This window comes from Lepisosteus oculatus, chromosome 21 (assembly GCF_040954835.1).
Source record: "Lepisosteus oculatus isolate fLepOcu1 chromosome 21, fLepOcu1.hap2, whole genome shotgun sequence".
NCBI lineage: Eukaryota > Metazoa > Chordata > Actinopteri > Semionotiformes > Lepisosteidae > Lepisosteus > Lepisosteus oculatus.
Genome location: NC_090716.1, coordinates 9,403,134 through 9,430,252, shown reverse-complemented (window position 1 = coordinate 9,430,252; position 27,119 = coordinate 9,403,134). Strand labels below are relative to the sequence as shown.

Here is a 27,119-nt window from a genome sequence, read left to right as displayed (position 1 = left end):
TAGAGAACATTAATAATGTAAAAGAGCAATGATTAACATTTGGCCGATGTATCAGATGTGGGTGATGTTCCATGTGTTACAGATATATGTAAAAAAAAACATTCTAGATCAAATTTTAATTCCATCATGTACAATAACGTGTCAATTACTTAAGCCACACATATTCCAGCATGCAGCTCATATGTTCTGCCAGTTTCTTTATTTGTATTGTCCCTTGGGGTATTTTCCTCACTTGGGGCAAATAATTGTGGTTTTTAAAAAAAAATGCAACATAGATTGAAAACAGAAGGTGAGTTCACCACTTCTGTCTAATGACTTAAGTGCTTCAATGTGGTGTGCGTACAAATATAAATAAATGAAATGTCTAGTGAGAAATGCCTGATTTTTTATCAGTTCATTCTTTGCTATGTTATTAAGTAGAAAAGAAAAAATCCCAATTAATATTTAACACCTAATAAGGCTAAGTGGACCAACTCGACTGTATAGTGATTCTTTCTTTTTCCTTTTCTGGTATCTCTGTCTTAAGCCTCTTAACTTCTGTTACTCTGCCATGATCCTTGGTGTTACTCTTGATTCCTTACCTCACCTGAGCACAGCCCTCCTGGAACACAAGCCCACCATCTTTGCCTAAGCCGTGTCTTTCTCCCAAACAATCAATTCCCTTCCTCTGCTGGCCCAGGACCTCGCTCTCCCCAGACTGGACCACAGCGATGCTCTCCTAGCTGTCTACTGGGTCCTTCTCTCTCCAGCTCGTCCAGAACTCTGCTGCTCTCTTGCGATTTGCTCTTTTTTGCTTCTCCCCTGCATTGCCTCTTTCTTTAAACCCCTTATCACACGATCACACCATTCTCAGCATGCATCCAATTCAAAATACGCTCCCATTACCTACCTGCAGTATCTCTCTTTTCATCACCTCGTTTCCCTCTTAGCTCCTCTCCCTTATCTTATGATGGTCCTTCTCGGCATAACCCATTTTCAAACTATACCAATTCCCTGAACACTGGGGATGTTGAACTGAACTACCCAGATGCCTGCCTCTTTCTTCTCAGGCCCCAGGACATTCTGCCCTCTTTGGCTTCTTCCAAGAAAAGGCTGGATTAGATCTTGGGCTCGATGAACTACTAACTGGCAAAAGGGCTTCATGGACCTAATGGCTTCCTCTCATTCCTTATGTTTTATTCCACCGCTATTCCATGGTACTGTCTTCTACACCCAAAACCATGACTGAAGAACGTGTGCTGAATGATGAAGTCTTCATTTAGCACGTTTAAAGCACGCTAGTAAGAGTTGTGGATACACCAGCATCTCAAATACGCATTAATAGGTCATCTAAAAGGCATCTCATGACCACAGCAATAAACCATTCTGAGCATTTAGAGCAGCTTTAAGGTCTTAATACAGAGCTCACTTGCGCTGTTGCACTCCATTGGCAATCTTGATGCCGATTTAAATTACTCTTTTTTTTAAAGGCTTTGCAGTTTAGTATTTGATGGAAACTCATTACATACCATTCATTAACAAGTTTAACGGTCTAAAGAGCAGTCCCCTTTAGAAATGTACACTAAAGGTCTACTCCTTTAAAAAACACAGCATTACTATAAGTAGTACAATTTTGAAACAAAGTCTTTTTAATTATTTCAGGCAAGAATTCTCAGTGTACAGTATTACATTCTTTCGAGTTGCAATTACCCATGATATGTTATGAACAATTCAACAGGCATCACCTTCCAGCATTTTTCAGCAACTGCTTTAAGAGGAGTAGAAAAAAAGGGCTAATCACACTTGAAAAACACACATCTGGTGTGATTCCATCAATTCCTCTTGGTTACATTTTGATGTGGAAAATTAAGTTATAAAAATATTTGTTTTTCATTGCTTTCTAACTACTTTCTGTCAACAGCACAGACGAAGTTGTCCAGAACTCATTTTCTGCACAGGAAGCAGAAAGCTTCCCTTTGCAGTCTATTAGAGAATTCCTGTATTTAATGACATGGTTTTGTATTGTACCTTGACCTGATTTGTTTGACCAAAAGTGTCATCCTGAATTGTCTCCATTATTCTAATAATTAACAAATGCAAAATAACATTTTGTTTAACGAAAGAAGCATATCTATGCCAATACAATACAGGACCACACAAAATCATTTAGCACTGGTTTTCACAAGCACCTCAACAGCCATTCTGTTTATTATTTCATTATTATAAAACATAGTGAATCCTCCAAAAAACTTATTGGCCTTTTATTTAACAAACAAAATCAGAAATAGCACACTTTCCCCAAATTAATGAGGAAAAGCACAAATGATAAAACAAGGTAAAGAAATACTACACACTGTAGATATAAAATTAAAGGACTATCAATGGTGTCCTATCGGGGTAGATCAGTTGTTTACTATGGGTGTTATTTGCATTTCGTACTTTAGTGAATTTTATACAGGATATGTACATCACATAAAATAAATACATTCTCAGAAAATAGTATTTTGGGGGGCTGTTTGTGATTTAATGGACGTTTGGCAATAAAGGGCACCTCTTCCCCCTACTAGACAGTTAAACTGAGATTTTATTGTAATTACAATTTGGCCTCCACAGCTGTCAATATACTATTTCATAGGACATTTACATCCTTTTTATCACAGTTTAAGAATTTGTCTACCTGTTATTATTTAACATTACTTAATTTTGGTGTAATAATTGTATCAATCACAAAAAAATAGTAAAAGCCTAGGAAAGCACATCTTCAAGCAATGACCCATTACTCATATACTGTAGTGTATGTGTCACCTGCAGAAGGCTCCACGGCCGAAATGTTGTTTTCTTTCTTCTTTTTTTCAGCATGGAATAATCTCATTACTTGTTCCTTTGCAGCCTACGCAGCTACCCACCTGAACTACTACATCCTTAATTTAGGCAAGGCTCAAAAGAAAAGATGCTCCTTATAAGAAAGTGCACCTGCAGATAATGGGCACCCGAGTGCAATGATAATGTACTGTATGTACTTTTTGTGGTTTGTGAAAAGAACTTCATTCTTTGTCCCTTGCCTTTAGTGTACAATCATATCAATTCAGTCCTAAAGCCCCTTACAACCTCTGGAGAATGAGCCCCTAAGTGTGCAATCACAGCATTACTCATGCTACCCCGTGTTCAGAGTGTTCTGAGTGAAAGCAGGGCCAGCCCTCCTGTGGGGTTCTCTTCATATGGCTGACTGAACCACAAAGCCTTAAATGAGTCAGTTTTTCACGGATGACTCTAAGAACACAGGAGAATACAGGCAAGCAGCAGAATCGAGCGCAACCCTACTGGGCAGAAAGAATTCCTGCTCTGAAGAGAATCTTCTAAAAGGGTGACATTTGAGTCACTGCAAACACTGTTTCACACACAAAAAAAATAGATTAAATTAAAACAAAATAGAATAAAACTATAACATTAGGGTATGTTACAGAACACTCTGGATCAATAATCCTAGTTTATGCACACTCTAATTTTAAACAACAGCTGAAATAGTTTACACTAAAATAACAAGGGAAAAAAACAGGTGCAGCAGTCACCTAACACATGGCTGTATCAACAAAGTATCTTTTATTAAAATGATGGGGAAACAAAAGCAAGGTCTGGCTCAAGAATTGACTCTTAAAGTCTGGGTTATTTATTTTTTTAGCAATTGTGTACCACACTGCTGTTTTTCAATTTCAGAAATTAGGTTTCACGTCTAAAGGCCCCACAATAACGCATATGAAGTGCATGTGTAAATTGAAATTAAATACACTACAGAAACAAACGTTAAGAAATGGGGACAGTTCTGGTGCTGAAAGATACAGTAAAATAATTTCTCTGATTTTTTCACCTGCCTTCAACACACTAAAAACGATGATGATGTCACGTGTGAATAGTCGTACGATCCCCATGCTGCACGCACGACCGAAAGTAGCAAAAATAAACTGAAGTTAACAACAAAGACGGTTCTGTGTTCCCAAAAAGGACACAGAGGGAAGAAGCCTTCAAACAATAAACCGAAATGTCAGGCCCTGTGCAGTTCACATGTGGACAGCGGGGAACAGAGGCTGATACACAGCGATAATGGATTACAGCAGGTGCTTCCTTTCGGGTTAAAGCCTGATGTTCGGTACTACTGAGGGAGGGGGTCCCAGCCGGCTACCCTGATGACTCAGAACAGTTTTCTTTTCTGTTGTGTTTTTAAACCTGAAGAAACAAGGCAAACCCGCCAAGCAAAACAGAGCTGCTGGAGAAGAAAATCCTAAACACAAGAGAACCGATCAGCATATGGGCATATCTCGATTGGTAGGGAATAAAAAACAAAGTAAGATTCACAGAGCAAAATCTGTGTGAAAGGCATAATTGAGACTGATTTATTAATGCACTGGTTCGATAATCTGAAACCACAGCAAATCTTTTTGTACAGTTGCCAGTCTGCAAGATCACAAATGGCAGGAAAAGATAAATATTGAATTCAGGGACATCAAAATACATCGCCATCCTTCAGACCACAGCACACAAAACAGCTCTAGATTGAATAATGTCTTTAAATTGGCTGTGAGTCACGTTGGAATCTTTCAGACATAGGAACCAAACTGGACGTTTTGACACTTTATGAAGAACAAAAGGATACTCCCTCAATACTGGAGAGCAACTCTTTTTAACTCACTGTACTCCACTCCAATTTCTGATGACGGGAACTCAGCTCATTAACAGGTCCACAAAACGGAAGTGCCCTCACTCTCGCAGGCTCTTTTAAATGCAACTGCCATCAATCTGTCACATGATCTGACCAGAGGGACAGTCCTGACACTCCTGGCTAATTACCCCACCAAGATCATGGAAAAGCAAAACAGGCTCTCACTGTCAGGAACAGTATTAAAAGCGGAAATGATTTTTGGAAAACGCATTTGTTTATGCTTCTTAACCTTGAAAAAAGCTACCACTGTAAATATGGTGGAGTACAGTTCTTACTGTGCAGAAAAGGCTATAACTCTGGTGCAAGAAGCTACTGTTTACCAGTTCCAGAACTGTACTTTTTCTGGACAGCTGCAAATGAACTAAATGTAGGACTCCTCCCTCTCTTGACCAGAAAAAGATGTGCTGAATGACAGAAGGACAATCCTCAAAAACATGGACAAAGTATCAGGTGCATCAATATTACAACAAAAGTGAGAGACTATTCTCATACAAAACAATTTATAAGAGGAGGCACAAGCTCTGTGAAATGTTGAATTGGTTGATGGATTAGACTTCTTGAAGCTTTTAAGACTTCCCAAACTCCCCTGCTCTCAATCCCAGAATGGTGACACCTAAAGTGTTGTTGTACATAGGCAAGGGAAAACATATCCTTTATGTATTTATCTTGAGGGTGGCACAAACATACAAATAAAACGCAAGAAGACAAAAGATCGAATATCCATCCAACCATACATACATCCATTTTTTTTCCCATCGCAGGGCACACGCAGACACAGACACTCCCGCCCGGTTCAATTCTCCCAGAAACCAGTTAATCCACCAGAATGTCCTTGGACATACTGTGGGAGGAAACCAGAGAAGTCGAAGGAACACTCCAATTTTATTTGAAAAATGGTGTAAACATAGTTTAACATCTAAACATGCTCAGAACACTTTTATACAGTATTAGGGAAAATGTGACTCTTTGAAAGGAAACCTCAGCTGACGCTTTGTTTCTACCAGATAAAAGGTAATAAAGGGCATGGAAGACATCAGGCAAGAAACCAGCAAACAGGAGAACAGAGACACTACAGGATGCGGCCAGGATTCATTAAATGTCAGTCGCAGCCTGTCAGTGTTTTCCCTTTGTTATTACGCATCCCATACCCTCTCTCCGAAGGTGTTTACTGTATGTCTGGCCTTTTTCGTGTTGTTTTCATTCTGCAGAGCTGGCCCAAAGCCTTTATGAGTCCATTTCCCTTCCGTAGCCGTGACATAAAAATGAGGAAATAACACTGTGCTTTCACCGTCCAGTTTTCTGTTTTGTGTATTTCCTCTCTCCATTTATGAACCACAATCAAATCCCGTGCTACGTTTCAATCCTACAGTAAATTAAGACTTTTTTTCCTGATGTTTACAGATGAGCAAAATCGTTTCTAATAATTGCAGATTTATACTATAATGTACTACATGTGATTCTTATTTGACTGTGTTTTAAATTATAAATATAATGAGCATCATTCCAGATATCTGGTTTATAAAAAGCCTTCCATAGACAAACAATTGTCATTATTAAAATTCTTAGCTGATTAAAACTGTGCCAGCCTTCTCTTTGTAATAAATCACGTGAAATGCACTGAATATGTTCAAGTACAGTGCCAGTATCCACACAATCTTTTATACAAAAAACTTTGATTCCATGAGCTGCTGTAATTTAAAACGCTAGTAAAATTAAGCATTTGAATCATGCTTAGAATATACTTTAACCTGTTTTATTCTGTATCTGTTATCCAAATCATCCTTTTTTGGATGGAGCCTTCTTCCTTGGCAGAGCATCAGGTTTTATTTTTCTTCTGCTACAGTCTGCTGCCATTTAATGTGCAGGGCTTCATGTCCCACTAAGATAATGCAGGAATCTTTTTTTTACTCATTTTAGGAAAGGCTGCATCAGTTTAAGATATTTTGCATACTTTTCCTAGCACTCTGGTTTGCAGGAGGTCAATAACCTGGCATTAATCATGCAAAAAAGCGCACGTCTTCTGACAGAAGAGGAAATAACAACTGAAAAACTGATCTTCATATTTGTACTGACTGTAATTAATTCTGTGAATACCTAGGTTTTCTACAAACCACAAAAATGTGTTTAACAAAACAGTACAAAGAGCTTGCATGAATAATCCTTAAGGATTTTCACTTTAAGGTAAAGCATAATATAATAATAATTGTCTGGCAGCTAGAGAAGTGAAAAATAAATCGTCATTAATACAAACAAGAAAATATAATAATAAAAATTACTTTATATAATACTTTTAAAAGGGGCTTCTTAAAGCACTTTACAGAAAAAAATACACAATGAGAGAAGAGAGCTGAATTACACAGTTAAAATTAGGGTCTTGGATTACCGTAAAATAGGAAAGACTACACAAAGGGATATTAAGAGCTAAATGCACTGTCATGGGAAAAAGTAACTTTTAAAACTGGCCCATGGACAGATTCAATGTAACTTTACATCAATATCTGGAGCAGTATATTTAAATAAATTTTATAAGGAAGAAATATAGAAGGAGGCTTATTCAAAATTATAGGTTCTTACAGACAATGCTATTCCCTACCTAATATGCAAGCTCTGCATTGCTGGCCAAGTGCTGGGCTGGCAGACAGTAGGATAACAGTAATACAGTCATTTACTGTACAGCAGTGCACTGAAAGCGGATTATTATTTCAAGTTCGGAGCTCGGCTAGCAAGAGAACACAACAAAGCTGTTATCTGTGTGTGTCCAACTGGCTCTGCTCCCAGGTCAGGCAAATATCAGCTCTCAGTGGTCCAATGGCAGAGAGGGCCTGTGTGAAAGACATCAGTGTGTATTTTGCATTATTCCCGATTGGTTTATCAACGGAGAACATCTTATCAGGGCCACCCATGACAAGCTGAACAGTTTTTACTACAGTGGCCATCTGTTACATAAACTGGTATCATTTAAATGAGCAAACAGATGAAAAGATATTTTTCTACAATAGCATTTGGGACAACAATGATAAAACTTTCCTATGTTTGGCACATATGATTATCTACTGTACATACAGTGCCTTGCACTTTACCCAAAATGGTGATTTTCACTGAAAAGATTGAAAACTCCAAATGCAACATAGATCTGCAAAAACTGAGCATGTGTGCGGTATTTTGGACATCTTGCCTTCTAAGGCAGCTGTGGTCTGAACATGTTCACCTTTTCTAAAAGATCAGACCTCAGACCTCAGATACTTATAACATGTGGCTTACTTCCTGCTGATGAAATGGGAAATGTACAACATGAATGTCTGTTTTCCATTACTTTGGGCAATAACATTGCACTGCAATAATGGCAACAGTGTTATCACCTTGGAACCTGATCTCATCAGAAGCTAAGCATGGCAGGGCCTGTTGGGCTGGGAGACTGAAGTACAACCAGGTTAACATTGGTGGACTCATAGGCACCAGAATTACAGAGTTACCAAAACAATGAACTGCTTTTCTCTATATATATATACACTGTACAGTATATATGATTCATTCCTTATCTATAGTTTTTCTTAAAGAATAAAGGCAATTCTTAATTTCTGCTAATAAATGTAATAAACACGATACTTCAACGACCAAAGTGTGCTTCATCTATGCTGTGTTTGGAATTGCAAAGCCACCTGTTACTAACAGAAAGTTCCCATTATTGCACTGGAAGTATTCCAAAACATGAACATTATGCAAGGTGAATTCCAAATAATCTATTAAAATAACATGATCTCACATGTGCTGAAACATGTGACCCATCGCATCATACAGTATTTCAGTGATTTAGATCAGTTACTGTACATTCCAGCTAATTCAATATTTGCATACTATTCTACTAACAATCTACAGGAATTATGCCCCAAAACAACAATTTGTTTTCCGTGACATTTAACCTATATATGAGTTCATAGTTTCTTAGATTGCAGGATGAATTTAAACAACATTCCTGCAATGTGCTGTTTTGGCAGAAGGTGATGATTACTCATCTAATGACTTTTCTGACACACTCGGGCTTTGATGCGTCTCAAGATGAAAGATATTCTGGCAGTTGAGAATTGGTAGTGTGTACGTGTATGTGTACGTGTGTGCGTGGGGGGGTCTAATACCATAAAAGCAAAACGTGCACGGAGACATGTCAGCTCTAGTTATTCTACTAAATGACTATCCCTACAAAGGCAGCTCAGCCCGGAGAAACAAACAAGCCCCTTTCAGTTCCTGCCTTTCGTTTCTGTTAGCACTCACTTTTCCTGCTGCCTCCTTTAGCTCCGTGCTGCCAAAAGCTTGTCTCATCTCTTTATCCTACACGGAACGGAGAAACCAAGGATTCTGCTGCGGTCCTTATTGTTTCTCCACAGTATTGCGCTGTACCTATTGACAAATTTTCTGAATAACTCCTGTGTCCTTCCCGGAAGTAAGGACAGCATTCCAGATTACAATAGGGACTCCAGCTATACCAGAAAAAAGGTTCAAAAAGTCACGGTGCCAGACAAGAAAAATGACTCAACTGTTAACTATCTTCTGGTCGTGTCAGGTCAAATTCTTTTATTTTAGGAAGCTGGCCCCCCAAAGCATTTTACTTCAAATACACACAGCATTTTCCAAAAACAAACCAGCTCCACGAAAAACCTCACTTGGAGTCAAAGAATGTCACGGGAGCCTTTTGTTCTTATGGCAAGCCTAATATTGGCTTCAGCTGTGTGGAGCATATATTCTGATTTTTAGTGCTATCTTGACGGAGAGAGAGCATTTGTATTTTTGTACTTCGTCAAATTTCTTCGTCGTGAAGAACAAATTAAAACCATCCATTAAAATATCCCAATGCCTAAAAAAGGTCAGACTGAAAGCCTGCCCACAGTGTGTACTACGATTACTCCCCCCTTACTTTATTTGGTCAAAAGGTTTTTTGACTGGCAAGGTAAGGGGGGATTCATCAAGTGACTGACAATCTGCTCAGCGTATGCAGTCTAAACAAAACTATCAGTTATCATCCCAGAGAACAAATACTACCTGTTGTTCCAAAGCAAACAGCATGAAGTCTAAGCACTGCCAAAAGAATACAACTTCTCGGTAACACCAAATATACAGCTCAGAGAGGAGTCAAAATGGGCTTCCACCTTCCTGGACATGTAAATATACATACGTGTAGGACAAAAGAATACAGTGTGGTTCTAAAATGCCACCCTATGCATAACCTTCGAACTTTCGTACTACATGCAGGACAAAGCATCCTGCTTTGAATTAAGTGTGTAATCAACTTAACACAAAACAAAAAATTATAACCCTATCCTTAAAATCAGCAGTGAAGAGGTTAGGACACCTCAGTGTCGCTAGGACACAGGACTCCCAGTGAAGGTTGTGAGTTTCAGTCCCAACTGCAGACACTTTTCTTCAGCAAACCCACCCAGTGGGATAAATGGATACAAGTATCGCTAAAGTGAACCTGTGATGGACTAGTGTCCCTGACCAACAGAAGTCCTGTATTTTCAGTTTCTTTAACATTGAAGAAACAGTGTTGAGCTCCAGAATGATGAGCAAATAGGCTGGAGTATTTGCTTCTTTTTAACTTCAAACCCTCTCCTTAAACTTCAAATCAAACTCCATCCCATCCTTCACTCTTTTTTGAAAATTGTGAGGTACATTGTGAAACCCGTGGAGCATTAAATGGAGTAAAAGAGTCTGTATTCCCATCACCATCACCACCTCCCATCTACAATTCTTTTAGAAATACGAAGGCAAACAGCCTCTGGTTCATCAGGCAAGTTCAAGAGTACACTCACTGACAGCTTCACTGTGTCAAAACCCTAGGTATATACTGTATGAATCAGTACTTTTTTTCTCCCAGGTAAGCCAGGCAGAAATCTAGATGACTTTTTTAAACAAGTGCCAAAAAAACTCCTTTTTAGTTTTTACCAACTCCACATCAAGTAGACTACGTTACATCATAACAAAATGTTATAAAAAAAACAGCACCTATTCAAACCCAGGTGTTTGCTTAGAATGTGATACATGAATATCTTTAATTACAATAACAGCTAAAAATATATATTAAAATCACCCTAATTTAAAAGCTAACCTAACTGTATAAAAAGTTAATCAGTTATTGTAAAACACATTATAAAACCATTTCCTGCAAATTATATTGTTTACTATAATTGGAAATTCTTCTATAGCTATTTTACAGGAATGCAAAAAAACTATTAGAATAGCATTTTTCAAATATTTCACAATTATTATGTGGGCAGCCAGTGTGCCCTTTTTATTGTTTAAATGAAAAGGCAGGTCTTGACCTTTACACCTGGAAAAACAGTTTTGTAACAACAGCGTTATCAGCTTTATGTATCAGTGAATCTGATCCAGAACATAATCTTAGTTTAACCTAAGATTAGGTTCAGTTGCTTATAGACACTGAACATTCTGCCACATACTGTATCAAACATTATAAGTTCATAATAGCAGCTGCTCCAGATAAACAAATACAAAAAGATAAACAAATACAAAAACTGCACAACTTGGAAAAAAATTTTAATAGGAAAAATTACAGAATGCCTGGCATCCAATTCAAGTGGAGTCCCTACAGGAAAGCGCTTTTGCAATTCGCCATTTCCATCAAAAATAAACTGCAACAGCTCAGGGGCGGTGCTGTGGCTCTGTGGCTAAGGATCTGCGCCTGTGGCTGGAAGGTTGCTGGATCAAATCCCGCAACTGGCAAAGGAATCCTAGTCCGTTGGGCCCCTGAGTAAGGCCCTTAACCCCAACTGGTCCAGGGGCGCTACACAATAGCTGTCCCTGCACTCTGACCCCAGGCTCTCTCTGTGTCTGTGTGTCTCATGGAGAGCAAGCTGGGATATGCAAAAAGACAAATTCCTAATGCAAGAAATGTATAGGGTTAATAAAGTGATGTTGTTGTTTCACAAAGGCTGCACCTAGAAGCACAGCAATGACTAGGTCAATGCATCATGGACGTCCTAAGGTTTTTCACATAGAAATCTTTTTTTTTTAATGTAATCGTGAAGTTCTTCTTTTTTTTGACATAGTGAATCAGGTTAAAAAGGTGGCAGGTTATATATCTTTCGTATTTCACATATACAAGGACAATCAGATTAACAAATTGCAAGCTTTGACCAAGATAAAACCAAACTAATAATTTATAAATTAATGTACTGCATTTCAGGTGCTCCTGGAGTTTACAGCAAGGACACCCATTATTTTCTAAAAGCAAAGAAAAAAAATAACTTACAGGTACTAACTTGCAGGGAGAAATATATAACCCTTGGACAACATGCAAGTCATTAGGATTTTCTCTAAATGTTAATAGGTGAAAAAAGGCAAAACTTCTGAAACAATCCAGCATTTTCATGTAACACATTTGGAGAAAGGCTAGTTACCAAACTAACCAAACTGAGGAACCAACCCTTTTAAAGCTGAGCCCACAAAAGAGCTGGCCAGCTCCAATTTAAAGTATATTAAAGTTCACGAATTGCACTGCATTCAGGCTTTTTTTATTATTTGGGGCTAAAAAATGAGAGATCTATTCAACTGACATCTGTTACTCTTGCACTGGCTGATGTTATTTAGAGTGACATAAATGAGAGGGGAGAATGTAATGGTACCTACTGTACCATTCGGGTTTTAATTTTAAAAAAATTACTGGAAGCTAACTTAGGAAGGTTAGTCTGATTAAACTCATAAAAAGATTAGAAAAACTATACACTCTCCATAGCAGACTCCCAAATTTACAGCACTAAGAAAAGGTCATCTTCATTGTATAAAATTTATACCTGCTGCTTACGAACGTTAGTGACGCCAGCAGTAATCTCCTTTAAAATTAACACGCTGTGCTGCTGACTCCTCCGTTTTCTACAGATGCTCCACATTTTATGGTTGGAATTGTGTCATCAAGTGACTGAGCTGTAAAACAATGTTCACAGAACATCCCATTGTAATTGACACATTTAATACCTTGACCTTATTAACCAGTACTGGAAAAAAAAGTAAAAAACCCCACTAAGGATCATTAAAAACCTAAGCCAAATCCATTTGTCAATTATTTCAAGAGGTATTTCTATCAGTCTATCTGCAAAGTGTCTCACAAATTCAGACGAAAATCATTTACTGTAAGTCTGTAAAAAAAGCACATTGCAGAAATTCTAATTTAGCCTGCCAAGCTGCTTCACTAACATGAAGAATTGATCAAGGATAAAATGATCCATCTGCATTTGTTTGAAATGTTAATTTGATTTATAAGCTATGAAATGGATACTCACAAAAACAGAAAGAAAACTCATCTGATTGACTGCATACACAATTGCAAAATGCAAGTCTTGCGACTCTGCATCAAACTAGTTTGGTAGCTTTGCACCACATGCTGTTACTAACAACCGAAGAGCCTAAATCTGTGAATATCTGGTTACTGTATCAAGCCTTTGTCCTGCTTCTGTTGAGAGACAGCAGGCATTCTCTACGAACAGGATATGGCCTGTAGATAGTGGGGAATTGAGTGTGATGCTGATGCTCTGCAGTGTACTTTAAGCCTTGTAGAGTGTGCACAATCCTGGCCACTGAGGCATTGCTTTCTGCCTCACAGAGAAGAAAAAACAAAATCAAAAGACACAAACCATTAAAGGAGAATTAGAAAAAGCAAGAGAAAATTAACTCCAGCTCCAGATGAGACCAGCAAAGTACAGTATAAAGATATTAAGTATTCAAAACTGCAGAATGACACCTGGGAGTCTGAAAACTAAGATAACATTGGCTGCAGAGACATACTGACACAAGCTGGAACCCAGAAGATACTCTTAAACTGAAGAAATGTCCAGATTGAGTACTGTAGCCGAGAAGAATATTTTTGCTTAATGACAATGCTAAGCAAACCTGTAATAATGGCCATATCACTTCAAAACCGACCATGTGACTTGTTAGGTAGAATTATTGCACATTATGTTTTGTAACAAAAAAATAGTTACTTTATCATAAAGTAACACAAAAGGAGAAAAACACAGAAAGTGCACAGTACTTTATGAACATTTAATATAATTATTTTTTTTCAATAATTACAATTATTTCTCTACAGGGCAATTAAATAGGACATAGTTTAGCAATGCTGAATTTCAATGCTAATGTAATTCAGTTAAAAGGTTTTAAAATGTTAAAATCCTGTACTTAAACTAAAACGAATCATAAGAGAGACACTCTACTACTCTACGGATCTGGAACTCTCCAACGCATGGCCTCTTTGTAACCCTGATTGGAAAACTGCTATGCAGTCAAGGAAACTAAATAAATGTTAAACTTTGTTTGTGGTGTTATTTGCCAAAATGATGACGTTTACAACATCTGATTTGATATGGATGCAAATCAAGCATAATAATTATCTTAAACTTTTCAGAATGTTAGAGAACCAGTTTCAATTAAATTAGCAATGTTTTGGAGATAGCCTAATGAACATCAAACAAATTCCAAACATTCTATTTTAATTTATGTACCTCATGTTTATTTTCCATGTGTTTAACACGGAGATAGTAAATTCAAATAAAGAAAAAAACACTGTGGCACTGGGAAGTTGTGGATTCCAAAATAAACACAAAACACATTCACACCAAGAATAGTCGTCACAACATATTGAAATTATTGAAACACATTGTTTCCATTTTCTCCTTACTCTCAAGACAGGAATAAATTGGGGCCAGGGGGAAATATCTCAGAAGCAGAGCTTTTTATCTCACATTTTTTAAGATTTTTCTCCTTTTGCATGATTGCAAACCAGTTCTTTACAGAAAAAGTAGACTGCTGGTGCTGAACTAACAAGACCCTTTAACAGCTTTCCTCTGTGTCATCTTCTTCTTTGGAAAAGGGAATCTGCATCAAACTGATATGGAAAGAGTACAAAATGAAAGATTTTATTATCTACACTACTATGTCCACAATAACAGGCAAAGTGTTTCGGGGAATAATAGTGTGTACCTCAAGTCAAGAGTCTATTTCCCATTACACTGATAGAAGATAAAGAAGTAAACAACAAAATGCAGTTTATTTGCTCCAGTTGTCCTGTAATACTTTAAAGGTGCAAGTGAAGGGATCGCACAGACTAAACTCCTCTTTGATAGCATCCCATTGGGTTGAAGGCTATACTCATGAATTGTCTGGGTACTCTTGCCAATTGCAGTGGATGATTTCAATTACTGTAAGATGTTCCATTTTGAAGGTCTACTTGGTCATTTCAAAGGCATGTTTAAAGTTTTCCCATGTCTTCGCCATGCTTACAAAATACATTTGCTTTGCTCTATTTTTCCCCACAGTGCTTATACTGCTTTTCCACACCTCTCTGGCAGTATTCTGCATAAATCAGCATGAAACTAGAAAACAGATTAGGCTGGTTTGTTGTATTACTAATTTATCTGATGCTTTTAACCAAAGTGCCTTACTGTATATTTGAACCTATTTACGTAGCTGGATGTTTTACTTGAACAATTCAGGATAAGTATTTTGCTCAAGGGTATGACAGCAGTCTCTCACATTGGAACCAAACCCACAGGCTTCCAATTACAAACCCATAAACATTGCAGTGGGTCTAAAATGCAGCATACTGTATATACTTCACTGCTACAAAACACATTTTAAAACCACAAACCTGATCAATGCTTAAATATAGCCAGATAACAAATATACCAATTGACCTTATTGTTTTAAAGTACTACCTTTAGACTATGACACCTCAGGCACTTCTAAGCCACAGTCCCAAAGAGTTACAATAAAGAGTAATTATTTTAAAGCTTGGCCCATTTATTTACATAATATCACGTTAAAGTAACAAGCTTGATAGAATTTCAACCATCTAATCCCCTGGACGATTACTCAGATAATTAAAGTGGTCTGTTGCTACATGTCCTATCCAAAGGGAATGCAGATTCTAGGAATTACGTCTGGCCCAAACACAGAAGTGTTTTTCTACAGGACTCTCACATTTTATGTTCTTCAATTTGTATTCCAATTAGAACAGGGCAGGCCAATGCTGAGGTACTGGGGGGCTGGTGTGCAAGCAGGTTTTCATTCCAGCACTGATTCTAATGACCTCCACCAGCTTGCTTTTGACTTCACTGGACAAATTGAACAGCTTCTCCCAGCTCTTCGGGCTCTGCTGCTTTGAAGAGTCCTGGTAAACCAGCATACTGTACATATCAGCTTGGTTGTAACAAACATACAGTACTAATATGACAAGAGAATATGCCTTTCACAGAGTAGACAGTAGCCATATGAGTTTTCAAGTTTGCTTTTGCTTGTCTTATTCTTACGTTGGGATTCCAGTAACTGTCTCATGCAGGGCTTGACAGGCCAATCAACTGCTTTCCATTCATAAATCTTCTTTTGGCTTTTATGTTTAGTTTTGTTTTGATCTGGTTTGTTTGTCCTATCAAGATGCATTCATCTACTGAATACAATGAAGAAAATGGGCTGTAGGAGAGCTCAGCTCATTTCTGCAATGGGTGCTTGCCCCAGTCTCTATTATAGGCTGCTTTAAGGCCTGTAGTCTGCAGCTGAGGCACAGAGTGAGATGACATGACTGGTAATTAATAGAACAGGAAGTATTCTGCTTTCTTGAACAACACGTCCAGTGCAGAGTGGGCCAGAGACAGACGTTTTCTTCAGCTTTCTACACAACAACCCCACCTGCCAGAACCCCAAGAGTTTGATTTACATCAGCGAAAGAGGCGCTCAATATCCTGTAAGGAGTGTGTCAAATGACAAATAGCTCCTGGAGGTGGCTATATCCAAGAAGCGTGTGGACAGATCCTCATTCTCCCTTGTGCTGAGAAAGCTCTGTTGATTAATAACAGCTAACCTAAACTATGTGGATACAACACAGAAAATGTTTTTTTTTTTAAGAAATGAAAAATGTGGTTGCCAAAACATCATTATCTTAGGAATTCCCATTTGGTTATACAGTAGTAACTGCTAATATGATGCTATTACTAATGGCATACCATTGAATTGTGTGTGTGTGTGTGTGTTTTTTTAAACTACATTCAGCATTTAAAAGTGAAACAACACCAGACACTCCTGGTTTGGTATGACATAGCCGTTTACATCACAGAAGTAGTTCTAGGTGATGAAACATAAATAGTAAAGCAAGTACTTTTTAATTATAGCCAAGAGTGACCTTTCAAAAAAAGCTTCCCTTCATCTCACCACTTGAAGTATTCTATCACCAATGTCCAGTAAAATACATACAGTAAAAGTTGGTCTAGAGCACCAATAGAACTATATACAGGCCTTGTCAACAACAATAGCAGATGCTATGCTGAATTTTGCACTGGTTATGGCAGAGACTATAAAAAAGAAGAGAATTAAGAAAAGGAAAAAAGGCACACTAGCCTTGTGCTCTGCTTTACTTTTGTTTGTGAGGTATGGTTACTGGTCAGTGCAATTTACTGCAAAGATCCTTGTGGGTCACATTAAATTAAATAATATTTTGCACAAAAAAAAAGTTTTAGCCAAAAGATTGTATTGCAAGGCCATTTCTAACATAAAAAAGGTTCTGACAAACTGTACAGAAATGACATTTTTGTTTACATTATAATGATAAGCTCAAATGTTCTGCTCTTAGACAGGCATTTGTCTTCTGATAGGGGGGTCTCTGTGTTTTCAACACTTCTGCTATGAGTTATCTTGCTGACCCAGATGGCTTGAATTCTGACAAAGGCAGGTCCATCACTAATCGCCCATCCTCAAGCAGCATTTAGCCCACTCAATGCGTGGAATTCCAGAACACAGACACGCACACAGTTGGACACAGGAAGGGGGGTCACCACTGTGGTTTAACACAAGAATAGCAGCTTTTAAGCACCTTTTCCTCCCTGTTTCCCCAAACATAATTGCAACAAGGGTGGAAATGCTAATGAAAGCACTTTAAAAAAAATTAAACTAGTCACGGTTTTGGAAATCATTTGACGTACAACAGGGCAACTTTTTGAAAGTTATCCTACAGATCCTACCGATCTTTGAGTGAATTACAGCCCCATGAGCTCCTGTCTCTACAAAGTTACAAGACAGTTAGCTTTCTATATAACCAGGTAATGCTAGAAAGGCGAAAACTGTCCATTCTCCAGATTTCTGGAGTGCCTTGCTGAAAATAACTCAAAACACATTTTCCAGCCTGAGAGAATAATAAATCTTTCTCCATCACAACTCATCTTCTGTTACTTAGGACCTTGTTAAGAGTCACTGCAAACCATGGGGTGCTTTTCGTGCACAAGTTGTCTACGTTCAAGGCATTTCGACGTGCCTTACAGACTGCAGATGGCTTTGTACTGCAAACTGAATTCCCTAGTGATAGTCAGTGCTTTTTTTTTTAATCATACAGGGAAAATCTGTAAATAATAACAATTTACATACCAGAAAAAAACAGAGCCAGCATACAAATTGCTAGATTGGTATGTTAAATACTATGGTGTATCTTCATTAAACTATAAAGGAGGAATCCCAGTTATTCATACAGAACATTCACAAGGACGCATACTGAAGGCACAGATTTCAGACACCCTCATCTTTGCCCTGCGACAACGTTTTTTCTGTTGCTTCAACAACTTTACAAAATGCATACATGAAGGGATGCCTAACATCTTATTGTCAACCCCTTTATATCTCAGACTAATGAGAAGGAAATGCAAACTGCAACATTTCAAGCAAAGAAGGAAGGATGGACTTACAGTGACGTTTTTTTTTTAATATTCCCATGAAGTGTAACTCTGACATCTCCCATAATAGTGAGAACAATTCAACTGAAGAGGGATCATAAATATGTATAACGCCCAATGCTCTGTTCCAGCTTCATATCTGCTTTGTATCTCTGCTTCAGTACTGTAGGTTCTTGTGACATTTTGTTACACAGACAATGTTTAGAATAAGTAAGGTGCAGGATGGTTTTGGTAATTGATTAGTGATACAAGGATAATACTGAATGGGAGAAACCTGTTTTCACTCCTGGAACTAGAAAATGCAGAGCCTACTGTATGTGCTCTGCTCTGAAAGAGGCCCATGTGTTCACAGATATTTTAAAGATGATGTCTAACTCTGGTTGTCACAAACCGCCTTGAAGAAGCTAAGCAGAGAACCATTCTGTCTTATAACACTCTTAACTTGCAATCACCATAATTCAATTAAGCAGGATTGGTGACCACCAACAACATGAGTTAGTAAAGGCAAATGGTACTGTACATGCTGTAACCACAGCTTTTAATGTCTATTTATCTGTGCACCATAAACAACTCTAGTCTACTTTTCACAGATCTCATAAGAGACATAGCTATGCTGTTCCCAATTATACTTTCCAGTTAAATTTGGACATCTACAGCAATATGAAAGAAATTCAGACTTTTTATTTAGGTCATACTCAATTTCCTTCCCATAAAAAAACATCTACTAGTTCTTTGGAGCTTCTTAACCTGCGTAATGAAATGTCATGCAGCAAATAATGCCATATAATTCACATTCCAATCCTTCATGTTAAAAAAATGTATAACATTTTTCCATGAACTTGGCTAGACTCATTTAATACATAAACCTCATGTTTCTGTTCAGTGCCAGACATACACATCAATTCTGTAAAGGGAATAGAACACCTACATCTCTGCCAGCAGACACTCTATAAAACTAAAACAATATATTACCTTAAATGATGCTGTGAAAGGTTCCAGATTTTAAGAAGCTTGTTAATGAGAATCTCTCACTCACGTGCACAGGGCATGCTCAAGACCACAGGGCTGAGAAACGTGGCACAATGATGGCACCAATGAGGAATCTACCTCCACAGGTTCGAGCACCTGCCAGAATCCTGGATCTGCTTTGCATTACAGCAGCCTTTGTGGAGAAAGGATATTGCACCCCCTCCTCAAAACCAATTCAAAGAATTATTCCAAATCTGCTGGCACGGTACAAACATAAGGAGGGAAAAAAATAGCTTTAGAACACAAACCAGCTCATTGGTCAGACACAGCTCAGCATGACCTGATGTAGTATCTAATTAATTCCCGAAGGATTTCCGTGAGGTGCGTTCACTGGTGCGGCTTAGCCAATATTTCTGACTGTCAAACACTCTCATCAACAAACTTAAGCAAAAATGTTTTTTATGCATCGGTTCCCTTTAAGATAAAAGTGGGACAATAAGTATCTATTACATTATATTAGCATTTTAAAACATTTGATTTTATCTGCCACTAAACTGTCCTCGGTAGCTTGATTTTGTCGTTGGGTTGGGTTATGTCCTTTTTACTGTTCCTTTGGAGTGGCAAGCTCAAGCACTGCCTCTGAGAGCCCATCTGAAATGAAGGCTGAAGACAAACAAACCACTCATATCCACTACTTCTTGAAGACACTCACTTCAGCAGTGAAGCTGGATAGCAGGTGGTGTGGAGTCCGAGAGTGTTCTACCACTGGGCATCTGTACGCTTGGACTGACAATTTAAAATGTTTTTATGCAAACGTATTATACACACCTGTTCATTCTATTGTGCATCTCTTCAAATGTTTCTGAACGTCAAGAACAAGCATCTGGTCCTTTTAGGAACAGAAGCCCTCAGATTATCAATTGAACACATTCTTTTCTACAATGGATGCTACAATTCAATTGAGTTTCTATAATTCAATTCAAAATACTTTCTTTCTTCCCCAGGGGGGCAATTTAAGCAACAAACAGTGCAACATACAGTATATACTTCACATCGAGGAAGTGTGAAGACCATGTTAAGATGTGTCAGCAAACTACCCTGCACTTCCTGTAACAGAGTGGAGCAAGGACAAGGGGGAGCTGTTCATTAATAAGATAAAGGTCAATTTTTTTATTTATCACATTTTAAAACAGTCTTCTAGCCCAAAAAAACAGCAGGGAAAATTCTGTGAAATGTCAAAGAGCCAACCAGGATTGTATTTGACGTGTTATTCAGATATAAACAGAAAATGATAGGGCAGCTGCAACAGAAGTCATGATTTAAAAGACACTGGAACCAATCTACAATGAAGATAGCCAAGTGCAGCAGTTGGTCACGTCACCACCGTTTGAAATCACAGTCTTGTGAATTACTGGAAACTCTGAAAGAAATCTGAGGGGGGTGGGTGGGGCTGGCAATCATTAGTAATCCCTGTGAAAATGATTCAATTCTAGAACAGACACATAACAAAGGAAAAATAAATTGTATTACACATACCCTAATTTTGTATAGTTTGCTTAGTTCGCTTGTTTTTGACTTGTAAGGATTTTATTTTCCTGATGGGGTAGACTGCATATGCCAATACTTCATATAGCTTGTCAAAATAAATAAATAAAGTACTGGAGAGCATCAACTCTCTAAGGGACACAGCTGAACTTCTGACCCCCCCCAACTCACTTTTGCTGCTACTGTTGGTCCCAAGATTTATAGCAGGATTCTATCTCTACTTAGATAAGCAAATATTTAGTCACCAGCCAAGATGATTTGTGAAACCCGTAATTGGCCCAGTTGTGTGTCACAAGCTCTTTAAATGGCTCTCCCAGACTTTAGACCAGCAGGCATCTCCTTGTAACCTACTGTAGCACATACAGTCAAAGCCAGGCGACTCAGATAACGGCCAAGAGTGAATGTTAAACTCTGGACCATGATGATCTTTCCACCGAAAGGCGATTGGAATTTCTCAATTAAGAAAGGAGAAAGGGTTTAAACAAACTGCAAGATAAACAAGGATATGCATTTGTTGACACAGGAAATACCATTATCCACTGCATGCTCCAAATAAAAGTAGAGTACACATTCAAAGTTACATGGTTTCGCAACCAGTGTTTTAATCTCTATGTAAACTTCTCCATTACAACAATTGTTTTTTTTAAGAAATGAAAAGTTCTTTTATGCGTTATGTAATAATTGCATGAAATCGTCAAATGCTACAATAACCAGTGATTTGTGATTTCTCACAGGAAAATGTATATAACCCAACGTTTTAGAATTGTACATTGCCTACATCCTGTTTCTGTACATAATATGAACTAGAAAGCAGAAGAGAAGCATCAGGTCAACTGAATTTTTTTATAACCTTTTCTGGCAATGAAGGTTTGGCAACTGAATTATTAATATAGCCTAATCACATTAATTCAACAGATAAGTCAATGATCATAAAAGTCATTATTGTACAAACAGTACAATGCACTGTGCATATACATTTAAGATTTCGTTGTATAACACACAAACGGTGAAAGGAACTGGACTAAACTAGTGGACAACAGCAGGGACATCCAGTTGTGAACTTAAGAGCCCCTGTGGTGGGAGAACTGTAGAACTACAGTAGGACCTGTTCACCTCAGTGCACCTCAAAAGGGGAAGTGTCTTCAAGAGCAGGCGGCTTCGGTTAACACTTACTGTAATCAACAATGCAGATCTCGGAGCGCATTTTACGTTGTCTGACACCGCAAGGAAAACCAGCAACAAAACCTTTTTCATTTCAGTCAGGTGATTGAATCTGGTGTGTTTATGCGCCTGTGTGCGTGGAAGGACAAGGGGGTAAAGAGCTTGGCAAGTTAAGCAAAGCTGGTAAAGTTACAGTACCACACAATTCCTTAACACATTAAACTGTGAAGAAAATGTGCTCGCCTTTTTACTAGTGCTAATATCAACTAGATGACAGACACAGTTCTGCATTCTGGACATTTCTTCCACTCGCTGAACTATTCAAACGAGTAAATGTGTGCTATTAACACATTTAAAGAAGTAGTGTAGCACAATACAAAGAAGGCTGTTACTTAGGAATGTTCAAAATGACAATATTAACCACAAGCCTCATGTGGTTAGAGCTCTACCTATTGATGTGGTCTGTGAAAGGTTTCCTGGAACACAAATTACTCGCAAATGGTTCATTATGGTGAGGCACAAAGTATGCAGCTATTCAGAAAGTTTATCTAGAGCCCACTTGCTAAGTCTCCAGAATGTATTCCAGCTTTTCACATTTTTCCTAAAGTCTGCGAAGCACACTCAATTATCAATGATCAATTTAGCTCACTTTTACACTCTGTATACTGTATACTGCTTCAGTAAGTTAAAAGGAATGCAATACTAAAAGGCACTCTGCTTCTTACATTTTGTGATATTTTACCATCATAAGGCATAAAATCCAAAAAGGAAAAAATCTAACAAAAAAAGAAAATGACAGCTTGAATGCACTTAATGTCTTAATCTGAAATATTGCAAAATTAAAACTTCCCATGTGTCGACAGCACTCTTCTCATGAATGCCAAGCAGCTTGGAAAATGCACCCTTATCTTTGAGAGCTTGTGACCTGTGGTCCTGCTCAGTTGGATGTTCTGGACATTTAGCTCTTTGGCTTAGTCCAAGTGCAGTACTTCGCACGTGACTGAGAAATGAACCAGAAACGTCTTGCAGTCAACATTTTTCTTGCAAGAAAGGAAAAAGGCCACTTGGGTCATCTAACTTGTTTGGCTTCGAGCAGCTAATTGATCTGAGGATCTTGTCCAGCCGTTCCTTGAAAGAAAGCAGGGTAGCAGCTTCCAACAGATTGCTGGGTAGCTTGCTGCCAACCTCCACAGCCCTCTGTGTAAAAAGACTGCCTGCTAACCTGAGTTTTAATTCTGCCTCGCTGTGCTTTCCTTTTGTGTCTTATGGTTCATGTTTCATTGTTTTATGGGACTGAATGACCATCTGGTTTATAACACGGCAACCAAAATTGTACACAATACTCTAAATAACGTCCTCCATCACTAGTCCATGATAATTACTGGCTATGGAAGGGTTACTGAGCACATTCTAATACAGGAAAGAATAAACTAAGCAAAGAATTTTTTTCTCCCCACAATACTGATGAATCTCACTGATATTTTGTTACTACCTTTTGAGATGTTAAACAAAACAATTTACTGCAGTTTAATGCAGTCATACACTGTTGCAGGACAGATTGCAAATGTACGTTATAGAAAATTTGCTGGCTGGGTTATAAATCTAACTCCTTTTCAATAACAGTTCAAGTCTAAACTCTACAGCCTCACTATTTACTCACTATTTACTGTCATTTGCAAAAGTGATTTTGAATAATGCTGAATCCAAAAATAAGGTATAGATTTCGATATACTGATATATTGTTATACAACTAGCACGACAATGATCATTTAAAAAAACCCACTCATGCCTTGTAAACTGTACAAACTGCACACTCAGCATGTGCTTTGTGTTCAGAAACAACCCAAACAACAAAGAGAGCTAATAAGAATTGTGCCGTAGTGTTTAGTTTTAGGTTTTATAATCACAGTGAAATGTTAAATTGTTTGGCAAGTTAAACATACAAAAAAAAGCACTGCGTGAAGGAAACAGTCATGGAAAATATATTCTGCTGGAGTAACAGGAGAAAAACACACAGACTCACTCAAAAGACATGGACCGCAAACATGTCTTGAAAATTCCATGGATACCTAACACTACGTCCAAGAAAACTGAATAATCAAAAACACAACTCTGTTAATTTAAAACTCCCGTGAGGAAACATTTTGTTTTAAAAATACCCTTCCACTTCAAAAACAGTGAGTGTGAAGTGACTTGTTTTGTAAACTCTGCAAGGTCTGTTACAGAGTCTATGCAAAATCAAAATACAGCAGCCTAGAAACAGACAATCAGCAAATAAGGAAAACGTACCCGCATATTTGATCAGACACAAATATGGGAACAATTTCCCCAGGATGTGAAAAACATGTTAACAAAATATGTGACAGCATCACACACTACATTAATTTCTTTTTAGCTCTGTGGACTGAACTTCCTGAACTGGTGTTAACCTAACTAGTTTATAATTGCACATCATAAACAGGAATTTATGAGGGACCTAACATTTAATGTACTGGAACACTAAACATACACATAATGCAGTTTTCTGCTGGAGAAGACAGTAATTATTCTGCTTTGAAAAGAAAAGTGAACTTGAAGAATCAAAATGATTTAATATTTAATAACATCCACAATCTCATATTTTTGTTTCTGAACAAAAACACAAATGACTAACTTACACTTTCACAAAATTATATGAATTTCTTATTTTCCAACATTCCGTGTTTGCCAAAAAAAGAGGATCTGTTTCTTCATGATACTTCGCAAACTTGCCCTTTGTTGTAGGGTGATGCTACATATGGTTTCATATTTGAACAGGCGTGATCATCAAAATCCCACTTTGTTACCGTAGGCAGTATTTGAAATCGGTGCCTATTCAGAAAACAGAGCATACTTAGTTTTCAAACCCAGTCTCAGCAGTAAGGTAGTCTTAATTTCTGTCAGGGATGACACATGACAAAAGCTAAGATGAGAGTTATATTACATATGGTTTACTTTTGATTCATGCAGACCTATAAACGTGATTTCTAGTGAATGGATTCTGCCCATGTGTTTGTAGTTTTGGCTGCATGTGGACTGCCTACCCATATCTATTCTCAGCTTACACATTTAAAAGAGGAGATGTGTATCCTGGTGATATAACCACTTCTCAAGACAATATAACGATGACTGCACACCAAGATGTTTGCGTAAGTACAAAGCAATAAAACTAAGATCCTTGTTGTGAAAAGTAAAACTAATGATATCCTCTAAGATGCTAAAAAAAAATAAGGAAACCTTTTTCCCCCACTTTCTTTTAACACTCTTTAAAAAGGTGTTTTCGGTTTCAGTCTATAATTTAGCTCTAGCAGAGACTTTGATAGTTTAACAAAGAGATCAGTGTTTGTCTGCAGTTGTTTTTTTAGGTAAATATAAATCATATAATAGGTTGCAAATTCATCCTCAAGCTTGCAGAAGTGTAAATAACATCTGTTTCAGGGATATGCCTTAGTGCCCTCACAATTCAGCACAACGTCATCTTAAAGCTCAGATCATCATTGGGAAGACATAAGCCAATAAATGGCTAATTTACTCACCATCTCAACCCCCTGAGGAAATGTTGTATCAGCCCAGTCTTTTTCTGGGAAGCGCTGGATTATTTTTCCACATCCCTCTCCAGAACCTTTGAAAGCACAAGCAGAAGATTAATTATAAGGGCATCCTCTAACTCAAAAACATGCATATACTGTAAGAAGTTCACCTTACTTATCGGGAAGAAATACATTTTATACAAAAATATGTCTCGTGTTCTGTGAAAGTCTCTGAATTTGAGTCTTTAGTATCTTTATTGTGTTTAACCCTGCATATCAAATACATGTAGATAAAAAAATAATAATTACTCTTTGGAAGACAGAAGGTCACATGTATAACAATAAATCATGTCTAACTTCGGTGCAGTGAAGCCAGCACAGGCAGCAAGTCATATGGTCAACCATGAATGCAGTACATCTGTGCCATCTGCTGCAATGCTCATTCCTTTCTTATGCTGTTTCTTCTTGTTTGCTTTCCTGCAAAAAAAAAATCTTGACTGCTAACAGAACAGAAACCAATGGCATCTTCAGCTACATGACAGATCTAAACTGGAGCAATTAAAAGCCTTCAAAAAGAAAGCTGCCTACCGCACCAACAAGATACTGTAGCTGTGATCTGTCACTACCAAACCCTGAGACTCGCTAATTCAACCCCTCTGGAAAGTGCATAAATGTGGCTGGAAATCCACCCTGTTCTGCTTTTAGTGGTGGTACATACTAGAAACGAGCTTTTCAAAGGCCATGCCTACATGTAATTCAGTGCTTCCTGCATCCTGGTTCACATATTTATTTACTCCTTGAAAATAACTCTAAAGATTGCAGCCACTTGTTGATTTACTAGAGAAGCATCAAACAAATTCCTTAAGATGACTACACAGACTGTATACTATAAAAAGCATTGACAGGATACCAAATTTAACACAATGTGTTCTCCAAAACAATGGTCATGTATTTTCTGAGAGTCAGACTGATTTATCATTTACATTTACACTTGCTCTCTGTAAAGCAATACTGGGTGTACTTTTATTTCCCACCAATGTGTTAGGTTGAACAGTCAAACACATCAACTAATATCGCTCAGCCTTTTCCCTGCTCCTCCAAAAGAACGCAGTACAACAATTAAAGCAGGCGCTGTGGGAAAAGAGTGAGAGGGTTTATTTGGCAAACTTTGGAGTGTCATGTTCTTCTTTCTGGCGAAGCCAATTGCAAATTTTTCTCCAACTATCATCTTGAAGTGCACTGCCAAGCTTTCCTGAAGAGGAATCCAGCATACTGTACATGTACAGTTTCTTAAAATGAACAAGAACTCAATTATAAACAAAACGTGACAGAAGAGAAAAAAAAGTAAGAAAGAGAAAAGGCAGGGCATGGAAATACATGATTTGTTCTCATTTTAGGGTATGCAATGGTGATCTACACCCATTGTCTCATCTACACAGGCTCTGATTTTAAGAAGCAAAGCCACAGAACAGTCAGTGAAGGAAA

At 37.8% G+C, this 27,119-nt stretch overlaps 1 protein-coding gene across 4 annotated transcripts in view; it reads right to left on the bottom strand.

The window, feature by feature from the left end:
* Positions 1–27,119, bottom strand: part of sbf2 (SET binding factor 2) — a 143,117-nt gene that overhangs the window by 97,178 nt on the left and 18,820 nt on the right. For all 4 annotated transcript variants that reach the window (XM_015338329.2, XM_015338326.2, XM_006642611.3 and 1 more), the window contains exon 2: positions 25,641–25,726. In XM_015338329.2, coding sequence (XP_015193815.2) covers positions 25,641–25,726 — 86 coding nt within the window. The remainder of the gene's footprint in view (positions 1–25,640; positions 25,727–27,119) is intronic.